Here is a 27,895-nt window from a genome sequence, read left to right as displayed (position 1 = left end):
GATGTATGTTGCAAGTGTTGTATTTGGATATTTCAAAAGTAGATGAGTGTTTATCTAATATAATTCTTCTTTTGTCGAAAAAAGTAGATCGAGTGTTGCACATGTTGCAATGTAACCCACCTGCCGTAGCCCCTACTGCTGCAGCTGGGGTGCCGCCGTGGGTTAACGTGCGGGCGCCTGAGTCCGATAGATGCCTCCGCGGTGCGCATCCGTAGGCGGAGTGAGGCAGGCGCTGCATGCGCGCACCTGTTTGTTACGGCGCTGCGTGGTTATGAGCGCACTTTTGTTACGGGAACATGACGGGGTGCGCTTCTGTTCTGTAGGGATGTGACAGGGCACGGTCAATGCACTCGAACGGGAGCAGCGTCCGGACGCCTCCTGCAACCGGACGTCTAGGCGCTAGCCGCTAATTGGCAGGAACATCATGCCGGAGAGGCCGGAACAAAAGCACTTGTACACCCTCGGGTGCGCCTTCCTCGGATGCGAGTCGGTGCATCACGCACGCACGTGCAAACCGCAACCCAGTGCAATCACAAGTCTCGACCATATCGGACTCGAACCCAAGACGGCGGCCGGCATTTATAAATCTCGACGAGTCGACACGTACGTACCGAAAGCAAGAGGAAGTCGATCTGGACTCGATCACCGCCGACCGCAGGCCGGAACAAAACCCTCTCGCCGCGCCCTAGCAAGCTAGGCCTCCAACTGATCATCTCTCGCCCGGATCCAATCCATCCGGCTTCGTTCCTCGTTCGTCGCTCATGGCATTGAAGGTGATCGTACATCGCAAGCGCCCGGCACCCAGCCGTGGGAAGGCCGGCAAGAAGCAGAGACGACGCCGCTACTACAAGATGCCGTCGGAGTACTACTACGAGTTCAGGTTCGACGACGACATCGGCGACGACATGGTGGAGGTGAACTACGAGTTCGACTTCGACAGCATCGACCGCTACGAGATGTTGGAGGAGTTCGGGCCGTCGGAGGACCCCGCCGTCGCCGAGGCGTGGGACCGGTCCACGGGCGAGACGGTCGCCGTCAAGCGGGTGCGCCCTAGCGAGGGCGACGACGGCGCGGTGAGCCTTTGCGCGGTCGTGCGCGAGGCCAACTGCCTGTGGCCGCATGCCTCGGCCACCCCTCCATCCTGCAGCTGAAGGGCATGGCCGCGGACGACAAGACCGGGGACCTGTTCATCGTCACGGAGCAGCTCCTCGGCGCCAGCACGCTGCGTAGCCGGCTCACGCGGCGGTTTTCCGAGGACGAGACGCGGGCGCTCATGAGGCAGCTACTGGGCGCCGCGGTGGCGATGCACGGCGCCGGGGTTACCCACCGCGACATGAACCCTGACAACATCGTCGTCGGCGACGGCGGCGCGCTCAAGATCTGCGGGTTCAGATGCGCGATCACGCCCTCGGAGAGGTTCCTCGGGGAGCCGCACCCGCCCATGGGCACGCTGCGGTACTGTCGCTGCACCAGCTGAACGGCCTCCGCTGCTACTGCCCGGCCGAGGACGTCTGGGCGCTCCGGTGCGTCATGGCCGAGCTCCTCGCCGGCGCACCCCTGTTCACGGCGGATACCCAGGAGGACTTGCTCGATGAGACGGTCGACCTGAGAGATGAGATCGTCAATTTTGGAGCGGAGGCATTCGACGGCGTGCTGGAGGAGGTGTCGCTCGCCGGGCGTGCTTGCTGGTCTGCTGGCCTTCGATGCCTCGGAGAGGCCCACCGCCGCCGACGCTCTCAAACACCGCTGGTTCACCGAGAACGACGCCGTCAAAGCAAAGTCTCGAGTTGTGCGTGCCTATAAACAACGATAGCTAGCATCGGCACAAACTGTTTTTTTTTAAATATAAATCATTGTGTCTCTGCAATATTCAGTCTGTTCGCTGGTTGGTTTCTGAGCTGATAAGCCCGGCTGGTGCTAGTTTATTATGAGAGGAAAAATATTGTATCATGACTGATAAGCCCTGGCTGAAATCAACAAGTGAACAGGCTGATTAACTAGTTGGCAGGAAGAAATGCACTATTCTTAAAACCATTAAATTAATTATGATAGTAAGTATCTGTTCTTTACTCAGAGCATCTCCAAGAGTGCCCCATATCCTTTCTCCATCTATGTTTTTTAGAAAAAAAAAGAAAAACTTATCTCAAGAGTTTCTCATATCCCTATCTTTCCACACTTGGCAAACCGGCTTCCTCCGTTCGTAACAATACGCGGAGAGGAGTCACGCGCGCCGCCTCCTCCTTCCTGCGCTCGACCGTGGATGGCGATGGCCTGGCCCTGGATAAAGCTGTGGGCACAGGAGTGTAGATCTTAACTTTATTTTCGTTCCTCCGTCGCTTGCTAGATTGTATATGTTGCATGCCTGTTGATTCTGTTGCCTGGATGTATATGTTACTTACCGGCTGCTGCTGAACGCTACTTGGCCGACGTGCATGCTACTGTACCTACTGATGGGAAAGAGAAGATTACTGCTCTGGTGCTATGGCTACCTGTACGTGCTTGTCTGCCAGCTGATGGCGGCCGGCTGGGAGGAAGACCGGCGACCAGCCGGGTGCGGGCCTGGCCTGGGCTGCTGCTCAGAGAAGAGCGAAGACGTGCGGCGGCGACGTAGATGGGACGGGTGTCGCGACCTCGTGACGGGGGAAAGAAAAACCTCGAAGGATTAGTGTGTGGGTCCACAAATATGATATTTTGAAAGTCAATTATGGGGTACTATTGTAGATGGCCTCTTTTTTTCTCTCTCCAAAATTATTTAGGAGTTGACAAATACCATGTTTTGTGAACAAAATATGCCAAACTCTTGGAGATGCTCTGAGGCTCTGCTTGGCAGCTTTGTAACTTTATTCACTGGTAATCAGTTTCCAAACGTAATATCTTGTGCACTGTAATACAACTGCAATTATTTACATCTGTAAAATACTCGTTTGGCCAATTTTCCATGGAGCCACCACGAACAGGTCGCTTCGCTCGCCGGATACTACTAGGCATCACGCATCACGGCATCAGTGCAGCTGTGAAGGCGATGGGGCCGTGAACATGATCGCTCGCCCTCCGCATCGTCGAGCTTGTCGGTATGTAACGCCGCCGTGCTGCTTGGACTTCCACATCGTCGAGCTGCACTGGACCTAGCCACACAGAGGGCCGATGTTGGAGTTGGAATTGGATGCCGAGGCCCAGGTTGATGGCGGAGCTGAGGAGCAGCAGGGGCGGCGGCCATGATCTCTATTAACTGAATGATCCGCATTAACCTCCTCCACTAGGTGTGCTTAAATAAGCATTGACATACGACTCTGACCCTGCTAGCAATGAGGGACAGACAGTGGACCTCAAAGCAATCACAGCGGCTTATTGTCACCAGATCGTGCTCATAAGGAACTACTGACCTCATCAGAACGACGCATACACTACTACAAAAACGATTTGTAGCAACGTCTTCCTTTCTTTGTAGGAGCGGCTCAATATTAAAGTGCCCTCCGAGTATTAAAAATTAAGCACTAAAATTTAAATTTTGTAAACGACTTTGGATGAAGAAACAACCAAAATAAAAGTTGTAGATCTCGAAAAGTCATGAAACTTTGTAGTTGACAACTTTTTGATTTAAAATGATCTTGTCAAGGAAAACTACGTTTGAATTTCCAAAAATTTGAAATTTGAAATTTTTAAATGACCTCGGATGGACAAACAGTAAAAATGAAAGTTGTAGATGTTGAAAAGTTATGAAACTTTGTAGTTGATAACTTTCTCATTTGAAATCATCTTGTCATGGAAAACTACGTTCGAATTTCTCAAATTTGAAATTCAAATTGTATAAGGCCCCGTTTGGCACGGCTCGCGGCGGCTCCGGCTTTTTCTGACAAAATACTGTAGCAACAATGTAGCAAAAGCCGATTTTCTCTCTCCTCTCCTCCCCTCTCACTGACATCGGCACTGTTCACCGAAGCCGGAGAAGCCGGTTTTCTGGCTTCCCCCCGCTTGCTACAGTGAGACAGAAAAGTAAGAGAGAGAAAACCGGCTTTTTGCTACAGTGATTTCGTCAGATAAGCCGGAGCCGCTGCGAGCCGTGCCAAACGGGGCCTAAGTGACCTCGGATGGAGAAACTATCAAAATGAAAGTTGTAGATCTCGAAAAGTTATAAAACTTTGTACTTGACAACTTTTTCATTTGAATTAGTTTAGGGCCTCAAATAACCAATTTATGCTCTGTTTTGTATAATATGTGGGGAACCAAAATAAAATGTAGACACAAGTGATCGTGAGGTGTAGTGGTAGAGGAGTTTACGTACGATAGAGTGGGGGTGTGTGTGGCTGCCGGTGGGACCTCCTCGGATAAAAAAATTGCTATTTTTTGTCCTTTTTTTCATGATTTCTGGAAATTGATTTATAGGGGCGGCTCAATATCCGGACGTCCCTACAAATCGATTTGTAGGGGCATTCTGGGAATCATCCCTATAAATCAGCGATTTGTAGCAACCCCTTCATAGGAGCGGCTAGCAAAACCGCCCCTACAAAGGGTTACAAGCCGCCCCTAAAAAAACGTTTCTGTAGTAGTCATATCAGAAATTGCAATCAGACAGCAAGGCTGAAAAGATGAAGGATGAGTAATGAAAACCACTGATTTGCAGGACAGGGCAACAACATTAGCGCTGAGACCAGCAAATATAGGACGAAATTAACATTCCTTATTTTAGCAGTAATGTCTGGTCAATTAGGACAGATAGCAACGTAATTACACGGAGTGTTATCATGACATTGTTCGTTTTCATGTGCAAAGACAATCTGAATTTCAGTAGTAATGGCAACGTAACGACTAGCCACTGCCAGTAAGTATATCAATAAAACACTACAACTAAGCAATTGAGGCAGTTTTAAGCAGTCAGAAATGCAGAGTAGTGGTATAGGCTGGAGTGAGTTTATCTCTGAAACCGATCACTTGGTCGGATCAAGGACATGCCCCGCGAACACAATCACCCCGGACCGCTCCTCCATGATGAAGAAGGTGAAGGGATGGTCGGCGGTAAACTCGACGATGCCAGGCGGTGGCCCGCCGACACCACGGATGGCCACGGTGACCAGGGCCGCCTCGGTTCCCACCTCGTTCACCTTGACCACCACCTTGTGCGCAACTTTGGACAGGAACGTCGGACGGCGTGCAGTGCCGGCGACGATGTCATCGTCCCCATTGCACATGCCACGTAGGTCGGCGGCCTCCGGCGAGAACGGCAGCGAGAGACCCAGACGGCTAAGGTCGTGCTTGAGGGTCACTCCAGCTGAAGGTAATCTCGAACTTGGGCAGCTTGATGTTGACAAGCTTCTTCTCCATCTCGTTCAAGATGCCGTACAGGTACGATGGTGACGTGGTGACCATATCCACCATGGTCGAGAGGCCGTCGCGCGCGTCCGGGAGGAAGATGAACATGGAGTACTGCGTGCCCTCGTTGACCTCCGTGGAGAGCGTGTCCTTGGACTTTGCGTCGCCATGCCCGCGGCGGCGCTTGAGCTGGCAGCCCTGCACCGGACTCCGTGCACAGCGCTGGTGCGGCGCCAGGCTCGTAAGGGAGTTTTAGGACCTTGAACCCGTCCATGCAAGCAATGTCCTGCCACCTGATGCTGCTCGTCATGAGGCCTCGGCGAGGTCTCCGTTGAGCCGATGGAACGTGCCCCGCTCCGTGAAGTGGTTGAACTGCTCCAGCCACGGGCCCTTGAAGTATACAGCGTTGGCGAGCACGAGGTCGGTGTTGGCGTTGATGTCGCTGGTGGAGATGACAGAGTCGATGAGGTTGTCAGTGGCCTTCTTCACCCACGAGTTGATCATCTTCACAGCGGCCTCAGGCTTCCAGTATCATATATGCATGTATGTGTTATTAATGAACTTGCGTGATGGATCACAATATATATGTGTTACCTCCACCTCACTGGTTCCAGTATCATATATGGATCACAGTATCATCTTCACAGCTTGAAAATGAGGTCTTAACGGCTCATTTCTCTGAAGGAGAGATCAAAGAGGCTATTTTTCAAATGGAGCATAACAAAGCCCCTGGACCAGATGGGTTACCGGCTGAGTTCTACCAAGTCTTCACTTTGAAAAGGGGACCTTATGCCCCATTTTGAAGAGTTTCACAAGGGTACCTTAGGCCTTGTTAGTCTAAATTTTGGTACAGTTACGTTGTTACCAAAACAAAAAGAGGCGACACAAATCCAACAATACCGGGCCATTTGTCTGATCAATGTCAGTTTCAAAATTTTCACCAAGGTGTGTTGACTAACCGAATAGCCCTAGTGGCAAAAAAGGTTATCCAACCCTCTCAATCGACTTTCATGAAAGGTAGAAATATTCTGGATGGGATGGTTATCCTACATGAGACCTTACACGAGATGCACAGCAAAAGATTAAATGGAGTTATTTTAAAGCAAGACTTTGAGAAAGCCTATAACAATACACTACTGGAGGCCGCGGCTTTGCCGAGTGTAAGGCAAAGAGCCCTTTGCACTCGGCAAAGGCTTTGCCAAGTGTAGCACTCGGCAAAGTCTGCTCGGCAAAGGGTCTTTGCCGAGTGCTTTTTATCGGTGCACTCGGCAAAATAAAAAACAATTTTGCCGAGTGCTTGGGGCGGCACTCAGCAAAATATTTTCGGCCGTTGCGCGCCGGCCGTTAATGGTTATTTTGCCGAGTGCCCGACCCAGCACTCGGCAATTTTTTTTTAAAAAAATTACTTTGCCGAGTGCCCCAGCCCAGGCACTCGGCAAAGTTTTTTTTATTTTTTTAAAAAAAGTACTTTGCCGAGTGCCCTGCCCAGGCACTCGGCAAAGTTTTTTTTTATTTTTTTTAAATTACTTTGCCAAGTGCCCCTGTCCAGACACTCGGCAAAGTTTTTTTTTATTTTCTTTAAATAATTTCTTTGTCGAGTGTCCCTGTTTAGGCACTCGGCAAAGAATTTCTGGATTTTTTTAAAAAAAAAATACTTTGCCGAGTGCCGTGGCGAGGCACTCGGCAAAGAATTTTTTTTTTGAAAAAACTTTGCCGAGTGCCTTGCCCATGGCACTCGGCAAAGACCCCGAGAATTGCAATTTTTTTTTACATTCCATTGTAACCGACAATATATATATCACAAGCACACGCATATTTAATAAATCCATCGAAAATCCATCACAAATGCACCAAAGTTCAACATCACAAGTTTATTATTACAAGTTCAACATCCCTAATGCGGCGACGGAAACTGCAGGTGTGGCCCCCTGGACAGCGGTGAAGGACCGGACTGCGGCGAAGGGTTGACATGATCAGCCGCCGGTGACACGCTAGCGGGATTGTTTGAACCCGCCGACGGAGGTTGCACAAAAGAGAAGAGATTGCATGTGTTACACTCAAAATTGAAAATTTCGGTAGCACCTCCCCTGCACGGGGAGGTTTCCAACCTGCAAGAAACAACGGCACGAAGGCCGACAATCACAACGGCACGAAGGCCGACAATCCGAACGGCACGAAGGCCAAAAATCACAATGGCACGAAGGCCGACAATCCCAACGGCACGAACGCATTAAACTTTCATACTCACAGGAGTGAAGTGTCGAACCGGAGCTGGAGCTGGCAACTACACTTGGACACCCGATGCTTGCCCGATGGTTTGCATGATCTGATACATGTCCGCTATCTGCTTCTTTGTGGCCTCCAGCTCTGCGGTCAGGTGCGCTTGTGTCTCCCTTGTCTCTGCCAGCTCGGCATGCAGTGTTTCAATCACATGTTTCAGTATTGCAAATCTGATCAATGTGTGTAACGTTCAATGTACGACGAGTGAAACCGGAATTACCTGAAGTTCGTCGACCCGCGACAGTGTTGGAGTAGGCCGTGCACGTATGGGAAGGCTTCTGGCCGTGCTCCGTGCCCTCACGACGGAGAGAGAGGGTGCAGAGCTCGAGGAGTCGGCAATCCACAACCGCCCGTGCTTCCTACCTTGCCCCAGCCTCACGATCACCTCTGTCTCAAGGGGCTCAGTGCTCAGATTGTGATCTGAGCCACAGAGCGCCCTAACTGCCTCCGTGTAGTCTCTGACCTTAGCGTGGACGCTCGGGTCAGAGTAAGCCTAGGCAGGGGCATTCGGGTTGAAGACGACACCGGATTTCACCGGGCCCATGTGTGGCACAGCCCATGCCCCAAACTCCGACACCGGCACGTTCGGGTGTGCCACCTCCTACGAGAAAGACGGCAAGATGATTATAAATCAGGCAAAATTGAGCGTTAGAATTGATAAATGACATCTCGTACAATTGCCTGCTTGAATGCAGGGAGGTTGCGGCTGCCTTGGTGGTGAGTTGGAGCGGTCCTCAGTGCCCGCTTCCGCTTGCCTTGCTCGTGCTTTGCGATGTACGCCGTGTCAAGGTACCTGTCCACGATCCTCGACCATGCCGATCTATGCGACATGCACCATGAGGCCGGCACCTACACATCATCAAGTGTTTGACATATAAGAAGATCAATTCTGGACCTACTAAATCTCAAAACGAATCAATATTATTCACCTACATGAAGGTACTGCTCCTTGGTCAGCGCCACATTTCTTGCGTCGGTTTTGTTGAGGGGCTCTTTCTTGATGGACCTATAGTAGTCGACATGGGCCTAGAGTCGCGCCTCATGAATCATGTCGCCGACGTACTTCTTATAGGCTCTGTGTGCCGTCTGATCCGCTAGGGTCTCTCTACCTTCTTCGGCCTTGAAGTACCTCTGCATACAAACACGATGTATCCATTCATTATTTCAATAAAAGACTTAAGCAATGGAGGAGATGTATTGAGCTATGTTGTGAGACACTTATCCAAAAGTCTGCCAAAACCTGCTCCTGCTTGTTGTCCTGCTCGTCATCCGAGCCGAGCTTGTACCTGTCCCACGACCAGCCCAAGATGAGGGGTCCATCTCGTTCGTGCAGGATCAAACCAGTGGCACTTGAATATGACAGGAGTAATAGGTACCCGGCCCTCATATTCAAGTTCATAGATCTCCTCAATTATTCCGTAGAATTCGACGCCATTAGTGCCCGACGTAAAAACTTGGCTGTTGGTGGTTTTCCGACCGGGCTGAGTCTGCTCGTGTCTTGACGTGTGGAAGCGATATCCGTTCACGTCATAACCGGTATATGACTTCACCCTTAACTTGAAGCCGTTTGCAACCTGTCTCAACTCGTCACTCATGGACGCATTGGTTTGCGCCTGCAAGCTCAAGCATGATACATCGTCATACTATTGGAACGTACGAGCTACTAAGGAATATCGACGAACGTACGACCTTTTGTTTGAACCAAGAAATGAAATCAGGCCTCCCAGCTCCCGCACCCTCTGAAAGAAGGGTATCATGTTCGTGCGGGGTAGGATCCCTTGATTGATGCCACTCTTGACGAACAAATTCCCTGTACCAAAGAGAATCAATGGGGTTCGATACAGAATAGTGATGTCGTATTGAAACAAGTTCGTTGAGAACTTACTTAATGAATGGCGCAACCTCGACAAGGTTGGTGAACACATATAGCGTGATTCTGCGCCACTCTTTTGAATCCAATCTCTTGGGGGTCGATCCACTTGCACTGCCTAGTTGGCATTTGAAAAGGCTGAGGGTCGATTCAACTTCGCCAGCATTGTAACGAGGGGGTGGATTATGCTTGCTAGGAAGGTTCGGCTTGTAGTAGGATGTCGTGAAGTTTGCAACCTCCTCCTGAATGCTTGCCTCTGCAATGGAAGCCTCAATTCTGGCTTTATTTGTACATTTCTTGCGAAGAGTCTTTAGACATCGCTCGATTGGATAGCACCAACGGGCCTGCACGCCCCCCCCAACCGTGCCTCGGTCAGGAGGTGCACAATCAGATGTTGCATCGGCAAGAAGAAGTCGGGTGGAAAGATCTTCTCAAGCTCACAGACCAACTCAGGTGCCATAGTTTCCAATTCTGTAATGACGGTCGAAGATAGCTCCTTGGCACAAAGCTGGCAAAAGAAGTAGCTCAACTTTGCCAGCACTAGCCAGACATGCTCAGGGACATAGCCTCGAACCATCGACGGAAGTATGCGCTCAATCCATATGTGGTAATCATGACTCTTCATCCCGTTGACTCATAGAGTCTCTAAGTTCACTCCCCTGCTCAGATTCGCTGCATACCCATCAGGGTACATTAAATTCTTGATTCATCGAAGTACTTCCCTCCTTTGATCGATTTTCAAGACATAGGGGGCCCTAGGCCTTCTCCACTATTTTCCTGTTGCAGGAGGCCGCATCTCTAGGTTTGGCCTATCACACAACGTCACCAGGTCCACTCTAGCCTTAGGGTTGTCCTTAGACTTGTCAGTGTCCATGAGCGTTGCCAAAAGTGCCTCGGCGATATTCTTTTCAGTGTGCATGACATCAATGTTATGGGGCAGTAGGAGGTCATCGAAATAGGGGAGCCTCATCAAGCCGGACTTATGAGTCCACATATGTTGCTCACCATATCCCATGAAACCACCATCTTCATTGGGCACGAGAGCATCTATGTGAGCACAAACCTCCGCCCCAGTCCTCAAGTGTGGTCTAGGGTCTGTCACTTTGACACCTTTCGTAAAGCTCTTGACGTCTTCTCTGAATGGATGGTCAAGAGGGAGGAATTGACGATGTTTGTTGAACGACGAATACTTGCCACCCTTCTTCAACCATATGAACCTCATAGCTTCCTTGCATATTGGGCATGGGAACTTCCCCTGAACACACCAGACGCACATTAACCCATATGCCAGGAAGTCGTGCAGGGAGTAGTGGTACTAGATGTGCATTTTGAAGCTAGTCTTCGTAGCTCGGTCGTATGTCCACACCCCTTTGACCCAAGCATCGATCAACTCATCTATCACAGGCTCCATGAAGACACCCATATTACTCCCCGGGTGTCCAAGGATTATCAACGACAGGAACACGATATGCCATTGAAAGGAGATGCCGGGGGGGGCGGAGATTCAGGGGGATGACGAACACGAGCCAACATGTGTATGGTGCAGCCATCATGCCATATGGATTGAACCCATCTGTTGCCAGCGCGACACGTACATTACGAGCCTCCTCTGCTTTGAGAGGATGCCGCAAATTGAAGTACTTCCATGCATCAACATCGGATGGATGTACCATCTTCTCAGGATTGTATCGTGTGCCATTTTTGTGCCATGTCATCTGTTTCACGGATTCCTCGGTCATGAATAGCCGTTGGAGCCTCGACAGGAACGGAAGGTGTTGTAGGACTCTCATGGGGATCTTAAGCTGCCTCTTCTGGCCATCGCCTGAGTCTACCTCCACGTACCTGGAGGATTTACACTTCGGGCAGTACTTTGCATCCGCGTGTTCTTTCCTAAATAGGACACACCCCTTCGGACACACATGTATCTTGTCATACGACATCTTAAGTGTAAGAAGGAGCTTCTCTGACTCGTACAAGTTCTTCAGCATAATGTGTGTCTTCGGTAGCATATCGCTCCACATGGCCACCATCTTGTCGAAGCCTTCTCAACTTAGGTTTAACTCGGCCTTCTACCCCATTACGCGACCAATGGCATCCAGTTGAGAAACATTAGTATGATCATGAAGGGATCTCTGTGCCGAGTCCAACATTAGGTAGAAGGCATCTGCGGCAGCCTCCATCTCCTCCTTGTCACGTCCTTCAGTGAACTGAGCTTGGTGCGTGTCATCCAGCATGTCTACTACCCTGGCATCATCATCGAAAGCCTTGAGCCGTGGTCTCACCACCTCCTCCCTGATACGATCGGCTTCACCATGGTGGATCCACCGGTGGTAGCCCGGAGTAAATCCAAACTTCACAATATGTTTACCCATGGTTAACCTATCTTTCCTTCTTCTGTTGTCACAACCGCTGCACGGACAAACCACTAGAGAATGGCCTCCAGCACTCTCGCCAAATGCATGCTGTAAGAATTCTTCGACCTTGACTATAAACAGCAAGTCGTAATCGTGCTTGTCTCTCCGTAGCGTGTACATCCACTCACGGTCCTCCATCCTTTAACAGACATATCAGCACATATGAGTCACCATCAATTGCATCTACGCGGTGTCCCTACTCTCTAATAGGTGAGGATAGGTCCTAATCCCACCCACGGATCCGTAGATGAGGTTAGTTTCCATGCTCCGCTCCTATCCGAGATGGAATTTCGGCAGCACCTCCCTGCTGTTCTCCCGAACCACGTCCTACAAGGGAGAGTGTGTATTCAGAGAACAACAGGGGGTGATGCCGAAACACCGTCTTGGACCGGAGCGGACCATGGAAACTAACCCATCTATGCATCCGCGGGCTGTCCAAAAAACGTGGACAATCCAAAACAGAAACGCTCGTAGATATGCAAAGATCTGCATACCTCAAAAGATCTCTTTCGGACGGGAGATGCCTAACTAGGCTACACCGATCTACGACGACAGACAAGCGGAAAAAGAGATGATTTATACCTAGGGTGTCGGTGAAGTCAGGCTCGCGAGGCAGTGGCAAGTCAACGCAATGGTGAGGCGACACAGTGCAGGCAGACCCGCGACGCCGACAAAGACGATCGGGGACCTCCGGGTCACCTTCGACAGGTCCTGCTCTACAAAAGAAGAAACACGACACTATAAGTTCAAAATTTCGGCAGCACCTCCCCTGCACGGGGAGGTTTCCAAAACGTGCAAAAAACAACAGCACAAAGGCCGACAATCACAAATGGCACGAAGGCCGATAAGCACAGCGGCACGAAGGCCGACAAGCGGAGAAAGGGTGGATATACCTTGCCCACGCTTGTAGGCGGTTCGGTGACGGTAGGGGCGTCGGCGGGACGGGCACGCGGAGAAGACGGCCGAGGCACCTCCTCCTCCTTCCTTTTTCTTATCTTTTTTCCTTCTCCTTCTTCCTTTTCCTTCTCTTTCTTTCTCCTCTTATTTCTTCCTTCTTCTTCCTTCTTTTCCTCCCTTCTTCTTCTTACTGCTACTTCCTCCTCCTTCTTCCAAGCCAGCGGCAAGAGCAGGGGAGCACGGGGGCGCGCGGGGCCAGCGCGTGTAGGGGAGGACAGCCAAGCGCGCTGGCGGTGGCAGCACGCGCGGACGGCGGCGGCGGCGCGCGCGGCTGGGCGGCGCGGCTGGGCTAGGGGGTGCTCGGGGGCGGGCGATGCAGGGGCGGGGGCGCGCGGTGGCCGGGACTCGCCGGCGTGGGCGCGCCGGGGAGCCACGCGGCCGGGCGGCGCGGCCGGGCTGGGGGGTGCTCGGGGGCGGGCGATGCAGGGGCGGGGGCGCGCGGTGGCGAGGACTCGCCGACGTGGGCGCGCCGAGGAGCCGCGTGGCCGGGCGGCGCAGCCGGGCTGCGGGGTGCTCGAGAGCGGGCGATGCAGGGGCGGGGGCACGCAGTGGTGGGGGCTCGCCGGCGTGGGCGCGCCGGGGAGCCGCGCGGCCGGGCGGTGCGGCCGGGCTAGGGGGTGCTCGGGGGCGGGCAATGCAGGGGCGGGGGCGCACGGTGGCGGGGGCTCGCCGGTGTGGGCGCGTCGGCGCGGCGGAGCGGGGGTGGCGGCGCTGGCAGGCCAGGGAGATGTCTGGATTTTTGGCATCCGACGTCACAACTTGCTCACATGTGGAGATGGCTGGGTTTTTGGCATCCGACGACACAACTTGCTCGAAACCTTCACAATTTTTTACCATAGCCTCCACATGCGATAACACGACACCTCGACAAGTTTCATGATTTTTGGACTTCGTTTGCATTTTATATAATTTAAAATCACATTTTCGGCAAGTACCTTGACATGTTACGTCAACGAGATGCTCGAAATTTCATGTGAGTTCCTAGATATGGCCTAAACATACCCTAAATATAATGAGTATCAATTTTTGGATGACCAAAGTCTATTATTCCATGTACCTGCAGTTCAAATTTGAAATATCCCAAAAAATTCGACGAAACGAAATAAACTAATGAAATATATCAAAAATGTCAAAATTGCCCCCAAATTTTAAAATAGAGTTTGAAATACTATCACAAGGCCACAGAAAAAAATTTGGGCCAAAATCAAAAAAAAAAAAAAATTTGCCGAGTGCCGGCCCAGGGGGCACTCGACAAAGTTGATTTTCAAAAATAAAAAAAAATTTGCCGAGTGCCTAGCGCTGGCACTCGGCAAAATAAGTTTTAAAAAATTAAAAAAAAATTTGCCGAGTGCCCAAGGCCGGCACTCGGCAAAATATATATTTTTTTAAAAAAAAATTTGCCGAATGCCTGGGGCTGGCACTCGGCAAAATAAGTTTTTAAAAATAAAAAAAATTTGCCGAGTGCCATCCGTTAGGCACTCGGCAAAATCTGACGGCAGGTGGCCGTCGTCACGGGCCGGCCACCTTTTGCCGAGTGGGACTTTTGTTGAGTGCCGCGGCACTCGGCAAAGCCACCTTTGCCGAGTGCTTTATTTTGCCGAGTGCGGCACTCGGCAAAATATTGCTTTGCCGAGTGCGGCACTCGGCAAAATATTGCTTTGCCGAGTGCCCCGATAAAAAGGACTCGGCAAAGTCTCAGGCACTCGGCAAAGTACAGTTTTCCAGTAGTGCAAGGTTAAATGGTCCTTTCTTCAGCAAACCTTAAGAATGAAGGGCTTCTCACCTTTATGGTGTGGTTGGATAGATCAGATTGAGAAGGGTGGTAGTGTAAACATTAAAGTGAACGACATGTGGGTCATTATTTCTAGACCAAGAAAGGAGTAAGACAGGGAGATCCCCTATCTCCTATCTTATTTAACTTGGTGGCAGATATGTTAACAACTCTAATTCTCCAGACTAAGTCTAATGGAGAAAATTAGAGGTGTTGTTACACATCTAGTCGTTGATGGTCTTTCAATCCTGCAATATGTGGATGACACCATTTTGTTTGCGGATCATGACATACCGTAGGCAAGGGAGAAAACTAGTCCTTAGCGCCTTTGAACAACTATTAGGATTGAAAATTAATTTTCACAAAAGTGAAGTCTTCTGCTACGGCGAAGCAAAGGATTGTGAACAGGAATACGCTCATCTATTTGGGTGCTGACTAGGAAGTTTCCCCTTCCGATATCTAGGCATCCCAATGATTCATACAAAATTATCTTGAGGAGAAATTCCAGAAAAAACTTTGTAGTTGGAAAGGTAAACTACTTTCAGCCGGGGGACGACTTGTCCTCATTAATTCAGTGCTAACTAGCTTAGCCATGTTCATGTTATCCTTTTTTGAAGTCCCTAGGGGTGTCCTACAGAAATTGGATTACTATCGTTCATGTTTTTTCCGGCAATGTGACGAACACAAAAAGAAATATTGGCTTGCCAAGTGGAGTATTCTTTGCACACCAAAAGACTTTGGTGGCCTTGGAATACTTAATCTAGACCTTCAAAATAGATGTCTATTGAGCAAGTAAATAAGGATGGAGTCTGCCAAGACCTCCTACGGAGAAAGTACTTGTCTAACAAACCACTAACCCAAGTACATCACAGGCTCGGGGACTCACATTTCTAGAGTGGCCTTATGAAGACTAAAGATGATTTCTTATCTTGTGGCACCTTTATAGTGCAAAGTGGGGAACAAGTACGATTCTGGAAGGATGTGTGGTTAGGTGATAAACCTTTTAGTGAGGTTTATCCTAGCCTATTTTGAATTGTGAGGCGCAAAGATGATACTATGGCAAACGTCCTTAGATCTGTTCCACTTAATGTGTCTTTTAGACGAAGTTTAGTTAATACAAACCGAATGGCTTGGCTCGACCTAGTGTCAAAAGTAGTACAAGTCCATCTCACATATGACAAGGATGTTTTTTGATGGAATCTCACTAAGAATGGCCTGTTCACCGTCTGATCCATGTACTCAACTTATATCCAAGAGGGTGTTCCCTCGGACAAAAGTCCTCCTTAGAAATTAAAGATACCACTAAAAAAATTAAGATTTTCTTGTGGTACCTAAAAAAAGGGATAACCCTTACAAAAGATAATTTAGCCAAGGGCAACCAGCATGGAAGTGTCAAATGTTGTTTTTGTAGTTCGGTTGAAACTATTTAACATTTGTTCTTTGACTGCTACTTTGCACGCTTTGTTTGGAATACCGTGCATATCACATATGGAATTCAACCTCCTGCTAATTTCGCCAATATGCTAAGTTCCCGGCTACATGGTCTAAGCCTAAAACTTAGAAACCAAATTTTGCTAGGAGCTGTGGCACTGTGTTGGTCGATTTGGTTGAATAGAAATGATATGGTATTTAACAAAGCTAAACCTAATACATCAATGCAGGTAATTTTCAGAACGACGTATTGGATACAACAGTGGTCCATGCTATACAAAGAGGAGGGACCACTATTCTCTGAGGGATGCAGAAGATGGGAGACGTTGATCATGGCCGTCTTCGCGAAGTTCGGCTGGAACTTCATGAATCATATTCAAGCCTAGTGTTCTTCTTTGTTCGCCGTGCCCACTAGTTGGGCTGAACTTTGTTTCTTTCCTTGGACGTGTAAGCCTTATGGTATTGGTGTTTTTCTATGACTATCAGCTGTGTATCATCCACGGATGGTAGAGTCTGGAACTTTGTTCCATTATCTAAAAAAATGGTGGCTGACTGGTGGGGCCGTGGGGTGACAACGTCATGGATGTGAGCACGCCTGTCAGAGGAAGAAAGGGAGAGGGGGAAGGGTAACGGATGGTGATGACCGTTAATAAAACGGTGTCACCGTCCGGTCCCACCTGACAGTGAGGGAAGAGAGAGAGAGAGGGGAGACGGTGGCCAGATGGGTTCACCGAAGCATTTTCTCCGGTGAGGCCGAGCCCCAGTGTGGGTGGTAAGGTGGTGGACGAGGCTTGGGAAGCCAAGCCACGGCCGTCAGTGGTGATCTAGGTGCCGGGGAGGACTGTGGCGGCGGTGGCGGCTCGTCGGAGGAAACACGGTGGTGGCGCATGGTGAACTTGGTCGTAGAGGCTCTAACCAGCCTAAATAGCTATGTGTACATGGGTGCGAGTGTGAGGCGAGTGCAAGGGTGGCAGGGAGTGCTTAGCTGAGCCCTACCGACAGTAGTGGTCGGCCACGGCGGCCCGACGGAGCACGGTGCTCGATGACAGCTCCACACAGAGCGAAGGACGATCATTTAGCTATGGCGGAAGGTAAAGGGGAGGCTCTAGGCCTCACCTGCCTCACCAATTGGCTCGGGATGCAATAGAGAAGGAGAGAGGGGAAGAACGGCTCAAATGGCGATGGCGGCTCCGATGTGGGGAAAACGAGCTAGAGCTCGGGAGGAGAGTGGAGAAGGGGGAGATGGGATGTTCTAGCTCCTAGCAAAGCTCAGAGTGAGGAGGGCAAGGACGGAGCGTCACTAACGGAGCCTATTTATAAGCCGGCAATGGCGGTTCAGTCGGCGAGATATTTTCTCACCGCGCGTACCACCATTGCGCGCGCTTGTGCTCAAATTAGCTTGGTCGGTTCGCCACAGTGCGGCCATACCCATGCGTGCGGTGGCATGCAGTGGGGGTTGCTTGGCGGCTACCAATGGTGGTGTTGGCGGGGAGCGGCCATGGCACGGCGTGCCGATGGTTGCATAGTGAGAGTAGAAGGGAGGGGAGGAGCGTCAGTGGGGCCGAGGAGGTTCACGAGAGTGCGGTTGGCCTTATCCGCATGGTGCTGGGTGAGCGGGGCGTGGGCATGGTGGCGTGACCAAGGTGGGCACCATGACGCGGTATTCCCGTCGTCTGGAGGTAGAAGACGGGGATGACACATGGGCCCCATCTGTCAGCGAATGATAGAGGAGGAGGGCGTGGGCGCGCACAGGATGGGCCGGGTGGCGGTGATGGGCCAGCCCATGCAGAGGGGGGAGGAAGAGGAGGAGGAACGGCTACTGCTATTGCGGGCCAAGAAGGGAAGGGAGGGAGGAATGAGCCTAAGTGGCCTTTTTCATTTTCCAAATCTTTTTCCATTTCCAAGATTCGTTATGCACTTGTTTTGAATGCATTTGAAGTTAAATTTGAATGTGTATGCATGTAGGGTGTACCACCATATGTTCACAAGCAAGCAAACACTCTTTCACACAAAACACACATTAGGTTTTATTCCTATGTGAAACTATTTCTAATAAATTAGCACCTATGCTAGCGGTATTTATTAGTTCCCATGCGAGTTTTTAGCAGTTCAAATTTTTAGTGATTTTTAAATTAGGTCAAAAATTTAGGGTGTTACAAACCTACTCCCCTTAAAAAGAATTTTGTCCTCGAGATTCGAACGGATCCTCAAATAGGTAGGGAAATTTCTTCTTAATGTCATCTTCTCTTTCCCATGTGGCCTCTGCCTCTATATGATTGCTCCATTGCACTCGACAAAATCTTACTACTGTCCTTCTCGTTTGTCAAGTGGCAATGTCTAAGATCTTGATTGGTCTATCTTGATACTGTAGATCTAGCTATAAATCCATTTCCTCTATAGGTGCTTGTTCCTCTGGTACTCTCGAGCATTTCTTTAGCTGCAACATGTGAAACACATCATGTACATCTGACATCTCTGAGGGTAGTTCTAGGAGGTAAGTTACGGCTCCAATCCTTTTAGTGATCTTGTATGGCCCAATGTACCGCGGTGCTAGTTTTCCCCGGACTTGAAATCTTCGAGTGCCCCTGATGGGTGATACCTTCAAATAAGAAAAATCTCCTAGTTGGAATTCCAATGGTCTTCGTCAAGTGTCGGCATAGCTCTTTTGTCTACTTTGAGCCTCTTTCAAATTCTCTCGGACTTTGGCTACTTGCTCTTCTGCATTCTAGATCATGTCCGGACCAAACAAGCTTCGTTCTCCAACCTCGGACCACATTAATGGTGTTCGGCATTTTCTTCCGTATAGCGCTTCAAATGGTGCCATCTTTAGGCTTGCCTGGTATCTGTTATTGTAGGAGAACTCCGCAAATGATAGGCTCTTTTCCCAATCTTTTCCATATGTAAGTACACACGCTCGCAACATGTCCTCCAGTATTTGGTTTACTCGTTCCATTTGTCCATCTGTTTGTGGATGATAAGCTAAGCTATAATCTAGACATGTTCCCAAGGCTTTGTGTAGGCTCTTCCAAAATCGTGTGGTGAATTGAGTCCCTCTGTCTATAATAATTCGGCTTGGTACCCCATGTAACCGAAGTATGTTATCTATGTATAGTTGTGCCAACTTGTCTCCTCGATACGCAACCTTTACTAGAATGAAGTGTGCTACCTTGGTTAGTCGATCCACTATAACCCATATTGAGTCATTCCCATTTTGTGTCCTGGGTAGTCCCACTATGAAGTCCGTGCTGATTTCGTCCCATTTTCATACTGGAATATGCAGTGGTTGTAGTAATCCCGCTGGTCATTGATGTTCTGCTTTAATCCGGTGGCAGATATCGCATCGGACAACGTATTCTGTGATATCCCCTTTCATCCTGTTCCACCAATATTTCTGCTTGAGGTCCATGTACATCTTGGTCGATCTCGGGTGGATAGAATATGTGGAGTGGTGCGCTTCATCCAATATCAGTCTCCGAAGGGTCTCATCTCGGGGTACGCATATTCGGTCTTCATACCATAACTTTCCTTGCTCATCCACCTTGATTCAAGAGAGTTCCTTTTTCCCACTTAGTTCCTTGCCTTTCTGGGTGAGGGCGGTCATGGGTCTCACGATTTTTGAAAATCCTTCAATAAACCTCCTGTACTAGCCTGCTAGTCTGAGAAAACTTATAATCTCTGTTATATTTGTCGGTTGCTTCCATTCAGATACAACTTTAACTTTCTTCGGGTCTACTTTTACTCCATCTGCTGTGATAATGTGTCCTAGAAAAGTGACCTCTTGTAGCCTAAATTCGCACTTGTGGAATTGAGCATATAGCTCATGTGCCTGTAATTTGTTCAATATCACTCTCAAATGTTGTTCATGTTCTTCAGCACTTCTTGAATATATGAGAATATCATCGATGAACACTACTACAAACTTATCTAACTCGTCCATAAAGACTTTGTTCATCAAATTCATGAAATATGCGGGTGCGTTGGTCAGTCCAAACGGCATTACGGTGAACTCATATTGCCCATAGTGGATTACAAATGTGGTCTTTGGTATGTCGCTGAGCCGAATCTTTAGTTCATAGTAGCCTGATCTCAGATCTATCTTGGAGAAGTGTTTGGCACCTTTTAACTGATCAAATATGTCATCAATCATTGGTAGAGGGTACTTGTTCTTGATGGTGACTTCATTTAGCGACCCATAATCGATACACATTCGGAGGCTGCCATCTTTCATCTTTGCAAACAAAACTGGTGATCCCCAGGGTGACGAGCTAGGTCTAATGTGTCCCTTTTCTTGTAGCTCCCGTAGTTGCTTCTTTAGTTCTTCTAGTTCATTGGCTACCATTCGGTAGGGTCTCTTTGCTATTGGGTCGGTTCCGGGTATCAAATCAATGTTGAACTCCAAGTCTCTGTCTGGTGGCATTCTGGGTAGATCTTTCGGGAACACATCGGGGTACTCACATATGACTGGTACTTCTTCAATAGTTGTTGCTTGTATGTTGCAAACCATCGGTTCTGCTTTTGGGGCTTGTGGGTGACATTCTACCTTTATTCCATTGTGGTTTCTTAGGGTTACTGCTCTGTCACTACAAGATATATTGCCATGGTGTTTCCTTAACCAATCCATTCCTAATATTATGTCCGAACCTTCTGCTTTAGGGGTTGAATCCTAGCGGAGCATTTCCATTCCCACTAGTCCCCGAGTTAGTTCCAAGTTGCATTACCAGTTTCATTACACATAAAAGCAGAGCTAATCATAGGTGATCTCATCCCAGCATCTACCCATTCCAAGGAGGTGGATATTCGAATAGGTTCATCAAACTCTGCAGAGGTGTACAAGTTTCCCCACATGATAGACGCAATCCCATCCATGATCAGTAGACGGGATAGGCCTAACGAAATCCCGTACCTGAAAGTATGTGATCTTAGATTTCCATACAACTCTTCTACGGCTTCTCAGGGGTTGGAAACACACTAATCTCGAGAGGATACCTAATCGTCCCATCTCATAATCCCGGATGATACCACATCGTCCCTTCATATAATTTCGGACGATTCCAAATCATCCCAATACAACAGTGCCGATGATACCTAATCATCATAATAAACAACAATATGGGCTCAAATGCGGCCAAAACTCAAGGGGCTTAACGTGGAAGATCACATAGCAACCACGCCAACTGGGCCACGGAAGATCACATAGTATCCGTACCTTCTCCTAATATTCCGCTGCCTATACCGGCCTCCTAGTAGAAATTATACTTCTATCTAACGGGGTGTGGAGTCAAGTCTACCATATTAGATGTGTGGTTGTACGTAAAGTCTCACTAGGTGAGATGGCCTATGAACCAGCCCTTAAGTGACCGAGGCTAGTATCTCCCATAGGACCCCTATCCAGGCGATCCTGCTAGGACAACTTATCCCGCATAAGTTATCCCCACTCGCCCCCTGTCAGGGTTTCATTTCAGGATTACCATTTTTTAAGTTCAATAAACTATTATACGTAGGTTACGCTTATGTCATGGAGCTCTTAAAGTAAAAAGACAACCGTATTGAATGCATTTGAATTTAAATTTGGATGTGTATGCATGTAGGGTGTGTCTGCCAAAGATGCCTGAACCTCCAGAGAGGCAGCTGTCAGAGTAGACACGCATCCAAACGCTGGTACACCCGTTGACCAACTCACGAATAGCGAGGCAGCGAGCTGATCGAGCATTGAGTCACCCCAAGTAGGTGGCCCAACGCCCTCGCTCAGCGCCACCATGAGTGGGTCTGACTCGAGGTAGCAGTGTGCAGCAGTAGAAGTAACGGCGTTGTCGACGTAGACAACAGTCACGGCAATGTTGATCTCCCTTGCCATCTTGCCTCGGCGTTACCGGTGTCCTCGACGGATGTTGTTGGCACCCCCCACAGCACCATGCGCGGCACCATCTGAGGTCACTGGACCGCTTTGGTGTGCATGCTGGGAAGCCGGTGGGTTGTCTCCATGAGCATAGTGCCATCGTTGGTCACCGCCCTTGTCCACCGACACCACAGCCGACCTAGACCGCTTGCAATCCCTAGCGAGGTGCCGGAATCCTTGGCAGCGTAGGCAACGTCGTGGCAACCGGCAAGTCGCTACTCGGTGCGAGTAGGAAAGGTAGTTCAAACATCTGCCGCGAAACACTGTGGGGATGTTCTTGGTCTGCGGTAGCTGTTCTCGGCCACGACGAGGCTCTGGGGCGGCCACAGGCCGCGTCTTCTACGGAGGGAGGATTTCCTTCCACCCATCGACGTCAAGGATGGAGACCCATCCACGACGGCTGAGGCGTTGACGAGCAGGGACACGACCGTCGACTGGCCGAGCCGGCATGCCATGCACCAGCTGTGGGCACGGCCGGCTTCACTTCCTCCGCCTTCTCGCATCGGTCCTTGTCACCCAGCGTCTGCTCTGCCGCATCCTAGAGCCGTCCCCGTGGCGGCACCATCATGGCCTTGGACCACGATGGAGCGCAGCCATGGCCGTACAGGCGGAGGCAACGCTGGATGGGGCTTCTGGCGAATGACGTCGATGTAGGTGGGAGCCTTAGGCGAGCTGTCCGCATCGGAGAAGTCAAAGGAGTCCTCATCGTTGGTCTCGTCGCTGTCGTCATCCACCCACCGACGATACTTCGTGCGCCCTCTCGAGCATCGTGGGAAGAATGGTGCCACGGCCGGTGAGAGGGAGGAGGAGCAGGGGCGGCCGGTGACACCACGGCAGGCCACAAAGGGCCGGACTTAGGCCCGTTTGGCATGGCGATGACGATAGCAGCGGCGGAGGCAAGGCTCACCCTAGCTCCGGCTCCCACGTGCTAGGCGACCGCAGCGGTGGCAGCATCATTGGCCCCGGTAGCGCAGGTGGCATGTGCGCGGGCAGGGAGCATGGAGGTGGCGGAGGAGCGGTGGTGGTAGGTGCGGGCTACGGCGCCGGCTGCGCCATGCGCAACCCAGTGCTAGTGGAGGCCGCGGGCGGTTGTGTCAGCTAGGGGGGCAAGGATCCCGGCGCCTGCTGCCGTTGGGCCACCAGATCCGGCGTCTGCCGCTGGTGGGCTGCTAGATCCGACGGGCTGTAGGCGGGCAGGGGCCGTGGCAGAGCCTGGCGGCGACGGCGGCGTGGTCGGCACCCGCGGAGGCGCGCGTGGCTGGGCACCAGCGCCTGCTCCAATGGTGCCTTTGGTGGTGGGTAGGGGAGGGGAGGGGAGGGGAGGGGGAGGGCGAGGTGGGGGCCGCCGGTGCCTAGGTGGCGGCGAGGATGCCGTCAGGGGCGCTAGGGTGCTGAAAGCGCTAGGGACTTTTTCCCCTCGAACTAGTACCTTGCAAGATTCGGCTTAGATTCTCAAACTAGTGATGTACTAATCTCCACAACATATCCTCTAAGAGGGTGTTTGGTTGCTCCTCCTAAACTTTAGTCGCTATCCCATCGAATGTTTAGACATATGCATAGAGTATTAAATATAGACTAATTACGAAACTAATTGCATAGTTTACGACTAATTTATGAGACGAATCTTTTAAGCCTAACTAGTCCATGATTTGACAATGTGGTGCTACAGTGCCATATGCTAATGACGGATTAATTAGACTTAAAAAATTTATCTCGTGGAGTACTGACGGATTATGTAATTTGTTTTTTATTAGTATCCAAACACCCTATGCAATATCCTCCCGACACACCTCCTAAATTTTAGTCACTAAATCCAAACAACACCTAAATCAGGTTCTTCATTTTTTGAAGTTGCCATGTCAGCCGTAATTTTAACCAATTTTGTGACATCGAAAGGGAAAAAGAGGCAGAGCTGCTAATCTGTGTAAATTGGAAGATGCGAAGGCAATTATCTCATTGACAACTTGTGTTCAAAACCATCCGAAAATTAGCAGCAACATTTTTATCTGAATTCTTAGTAACAAACTAACAATTGGGAAATTGTGGCATCCTTTTGTTTTTCATGCTATAGAACGAGGGAAAATAAAACGCAAAAGCAGCTTGTCTATACCTCCTCGGCGAATCTCACGGTTGTCGCCTCCGACATGTAGACCTCGGCGGCGACGTCGCGGAACGCGTCTGTGAGCCCTCCGTGGGCGGCGTCAATCCACACGCCTCCACCGAAGAGCACGCGCGGGCCCCCAGCGCCGGAGCGGTCGGCGAGGACGCGGTCCGCGATGTGGTGGCCGAAGTCAACGAGCTCCTCGGCCGACGGTGCGCCGAGGAAGGCGAGCAGCTGCGCCAGCATGGCGCTGCGCACGCCCGCGGCCGTCAGTGCCAGCGCCGCGTGCACGGACACCGGCGAGAACGCGACGTTGGTGGTGGTGGCGGCGGCGGCGGCGGCGGAGGTTGAGTCCTCAGCATCAGGAGGCGGAGGCACGAGGTGCTTGGCGAGGCGGAGCGCTTGGAACGCCTGACCGTCCCGGGCTGCGGTTGCAGCGGCGACGGCGGCGGCAAGATGATCGAAATGAGAGACGAGGAGTCGTGTCGTTTGACGGACGTGTATTTTGTTACTCTGTGCTGGCTTCCTATAAAAACAGAATTTACCTCCACAGAAGATAAATACATTTTCCTGAGATCAATATTTAAAGAAAATTAAAAATTATGTACTAGTATATAATATTTACACTTTAAAAATAAAAATAGTAATGCCTACTAGTGCTAGATGCTGTTTGATTGGCCCTGTTCTGCACCACTACTTTAGCGGTACTTTTCAGCGAATGAAAAATATTTTTCTTTCACAACAAATTAGCATAAGCATCAGCATAAGCCAAAATTTCAGCGAAACAAACAGGGTCATTGATCCAAAAATATACTTATTAGTATGTGATAAATTTGAATGATAAAAGTACTCTTATTTTGCCGTCAAAAGTACTCTTATCTTAGGAGATAGGAAGTTTATAAATATAGACTACTCCCTCCGTCCTAAAATAAATATTGTTATCGCTTCCTAAGGAGTCAAACGCTTGTAACTTTGACCAACTATATACAAGAAAATATTAATATTTATAGTACATAATTAGTATCATTAGATAGATCGTTGAATCTATTTTCATATATAATAAGCTAATTTGGAGATACAAATGTTGCTAATATTGTTTTTTCTAGAAACCTAGTCAAACTTAACAAAGTTTGACCGCATGAATACCATAGCAACACTTATTTTGGGACGGTACTCTCTCCGTGCCCAAATAAATTAATTCCTAGAATCTGTGCCAGTCACACTTTTTTAAGTTTGACTAACTTTATAGAAAAAATAACATCTATGTCATAAAATGAGCGCCTTATGAAAATATATTATATGGTAAATCTAATAATACCAATTTAATACCATGAATCCAAACGTTTTTTCTAAAAATTTGGTCAAAGTTTAAAAAATTTGATTTAAGACAACTCTAGGAGTCTATTTATTCAGGGATAAAGAAAGTATAAACTAGTGGGTTAAGATTAGAGAAGCGGTAGCGGATTTGGATAATCCAAAGTTGAAGTGGTCTATAGATGTTTTGGATGCACTTAGGATATGATCTATTTGGATGTGGGTGTCCATATATTTGATTCCATAAAATTCATTGTCATTAAGTTATAAACTCCAATGTTGAACTTGACTATTTGATAGGTAGACTAACAACATCATACATGTTGTTGATGTGCAATTAGAACTTGGATTATATTTTTATTTAGAATTTTGTGTGTATGTCTTGATGGTTAATCAAGATGTTGTTAAGGAGACGTTGTTTACGGTTTGCATGGTGAGTTGTACAATGATTCACGCTTCGATCTACAAGAATTCGTCTTGGCCTACATGCTATGTTCCATATTTAGCCCGGTTTTAGATTTTAGATGACTATATAATATGCAAATAATTTTAAGCAAGGAAGAAAACACAAAGAGCATGGTTTTAGATAAAATTTAAAATTGATTTCATATTTTTCTGAGCTAAAAAATTTCTATGAATTTACTAAGGTTAATTTTATTTTAAATACTTTTTTCTAGAAAAAATTTTGAATAGATTTTTGAAAAATATTTTTATAATTTTTAATTGACCTCTCTAAACTATCACGAAGCCCAATTTAGCTCTATTGTAGCTGATGTGGCATCGCGTAGGATCACTGACGTGGCGCCACGCCAGCTAGAACCGTTTCTAAAATGTCCAAAAATGTAAATGGGACGGTTTAAAAAATTGAGGGAATCTAAAAATCCAGTTTTAAAATCGATGGAGGTGAATTGAACTTGCAAGAGAGGTAAAATATTTTTTTTTTACCTTTCCAATATTGTTGGCCCATTTCTAAAGGAATCAAGCCCAATGGACGTATACGACCGTACTGAGCCTGTCGCCACTCTCGTGGCCTCCGCCGCCTTTGTCCCCTGGTGCTCTCCTGCAGCTCTGTATCCTTCTTTTGCTGACACAATGCACAACGGCTTATTGTCATCAGGTCGACAGATCCTGGATAAGTGATCATAAGGAACTAGTGGCCTCTTCTGAACATTTGCAATCTCTTCAATCGGACCGCACGCAGGGCTGAAGAGATGAAGGATGAGAATGAAACCACTGATCTGCAGGACAGGACAACAATTAGGAGGGCCGAGACACTGTCCAATGAAGATTATCAGGACCTTCTGCTACTACAGAGCTGTGACAACACATCCTGCAAAGCATCCCCTCTGAAACTGAACGCAAAGAGAGAACGATGTCTGCATTACATACAAGCAGCACAGACAATACCAGGAAGTATAGGAGGAGATTAACTTCCCTCCTGAGCATGATTGTAATAGCTTTAGCAGTAATGCCTTGTTAATTAGGATATATAGCTATGGTGATGCAGTCTGTGCTCCTTTCTTCAAGTGTTGTATGACCTTGTTCGTTTTCATGTGCAAATAGAATCTGAATTTCAGTAGTAATGGCAACGCAACGACTAACGAGTGTGCTGGCCTGCCACTAGCCCACTGCCAGTATAGCAATAAAACACTACTACTACTAAGCAATTCAAGCAGTCTGCGTCATTGCAGAAATGAAGAGTAGTAGTGTAGGCTGAACTGAGTTCATCTCTGAAAGTGTAGGCTGAACTGAGTTCATCTCTGAAACTCAGTAGTGTTTTCTTAAAGACCACTGAGTTTCAGAGATGAACTCAGTTCAGCCTACAAACAAGATGGAGGCACGAAACGAAAAAAACAAAACAAAGAAATCCAGGTATATAGCAATAAAACACTTCTAGTACTAAGCAATTCAAGCAGTTTTAAGCAGCGTGTGTCGTTGCAGAAACGTATTGTCGGTTGGACTGAGTTTATCTTTGAAGCCGATCACTTGGTCGGATCAAGGACATGGCCCGCGAACACGATCACCCCGGACCGCTCCTCCATGATGAAGAAGGTGAAGGGATGGTCGGCGGTGAACTTGACGAGGTCAGGCGGTCACTAAGTAAAAAACAGTTTTTAGCAACGGTTCAATTTTTTTTTTTTTTGTAGAGGCGGCTGATGATGGAGCCGCCCCTACAGTGGCGTGCTCGGGTGCCCAGACAGCAGCCGCCCCTACAAATGAGGTCTGATTTGTAGGGGCGGCTTAATCACCAGCCGCCCCTACAGTTGCTATTTGTAGGGGCGGCTGGTGACTGAGCCACCCCTACAAATGCCCCCGTATATATAGCTCCGATTTGTAGGGACGGCTCAATCACCAGCCGCCCCTACAAATGACCCACATATAAAACAGCTGCAGCACCTTCTTTCTCCTCGGGTCACCCACTCCAACCCGTGAAAGAAAGGTGGGGAGGCCTTGGGCACCTCCCAAAAATTGCTCTACTAAGGGGAGAAGGTTTTGGTCTCAAATCCTTTGATGGAGAGGTTGTAGAAGGTAAGAAAATGCTATTCCATACTTT

At 48.9% G+C, this 27,895-nt stretch overlaps 1 protein-coding gene and 1 pseudogene across 1 annotated transcript; one reads left to right on the top strand and one right to left on the bottom strand.

Annotated features, from left to right (window-relative positions):
* The first annotated feature begins 1,156 nt into the window (after positions 1-1,156).
* Positions 1,157-1,477, top strand: LOC136480442 (putative cyclin-dependent kinase F-2). The gene has a single exon (XM_066477980.1). The coding sequence runs from the start codon at positions 1,157-1,159 to the stop codon at positions 1,475-1,477; it is 321 nt and encodes a 106-aa protein (XP_066334077.1).
* Positions 1,478-4,925: 3,448 nt separating this feature from the next.
* On the bottom strand, positions 4,926-27,383 carry LOC136480441 (serpin-ZXA-like; annotated as a pseudogene).
* Between the last annotated feature and the right edge of the window lie 512 nt (positions 27,384-27,895).

Source organism: Miscanthus floridulus, chromosome 9, assembly GCF_019320115.1.
Source record: "Miscanthus floridulus cultivar M001 chromosome 9, ASM1932011v1, whole genome shotgun sequence".
NCBI classification, from domain to species: domain Eukaryota; kingdom Viridiplantae; phylum Streptophyta; class Magnoliopsida; order Poales; family Poaceae; genus Miscanthus; species Miscanthus floridulus.
This window is presented reverse-complemented; position numbering and strand designations above follow the sequence as displayed.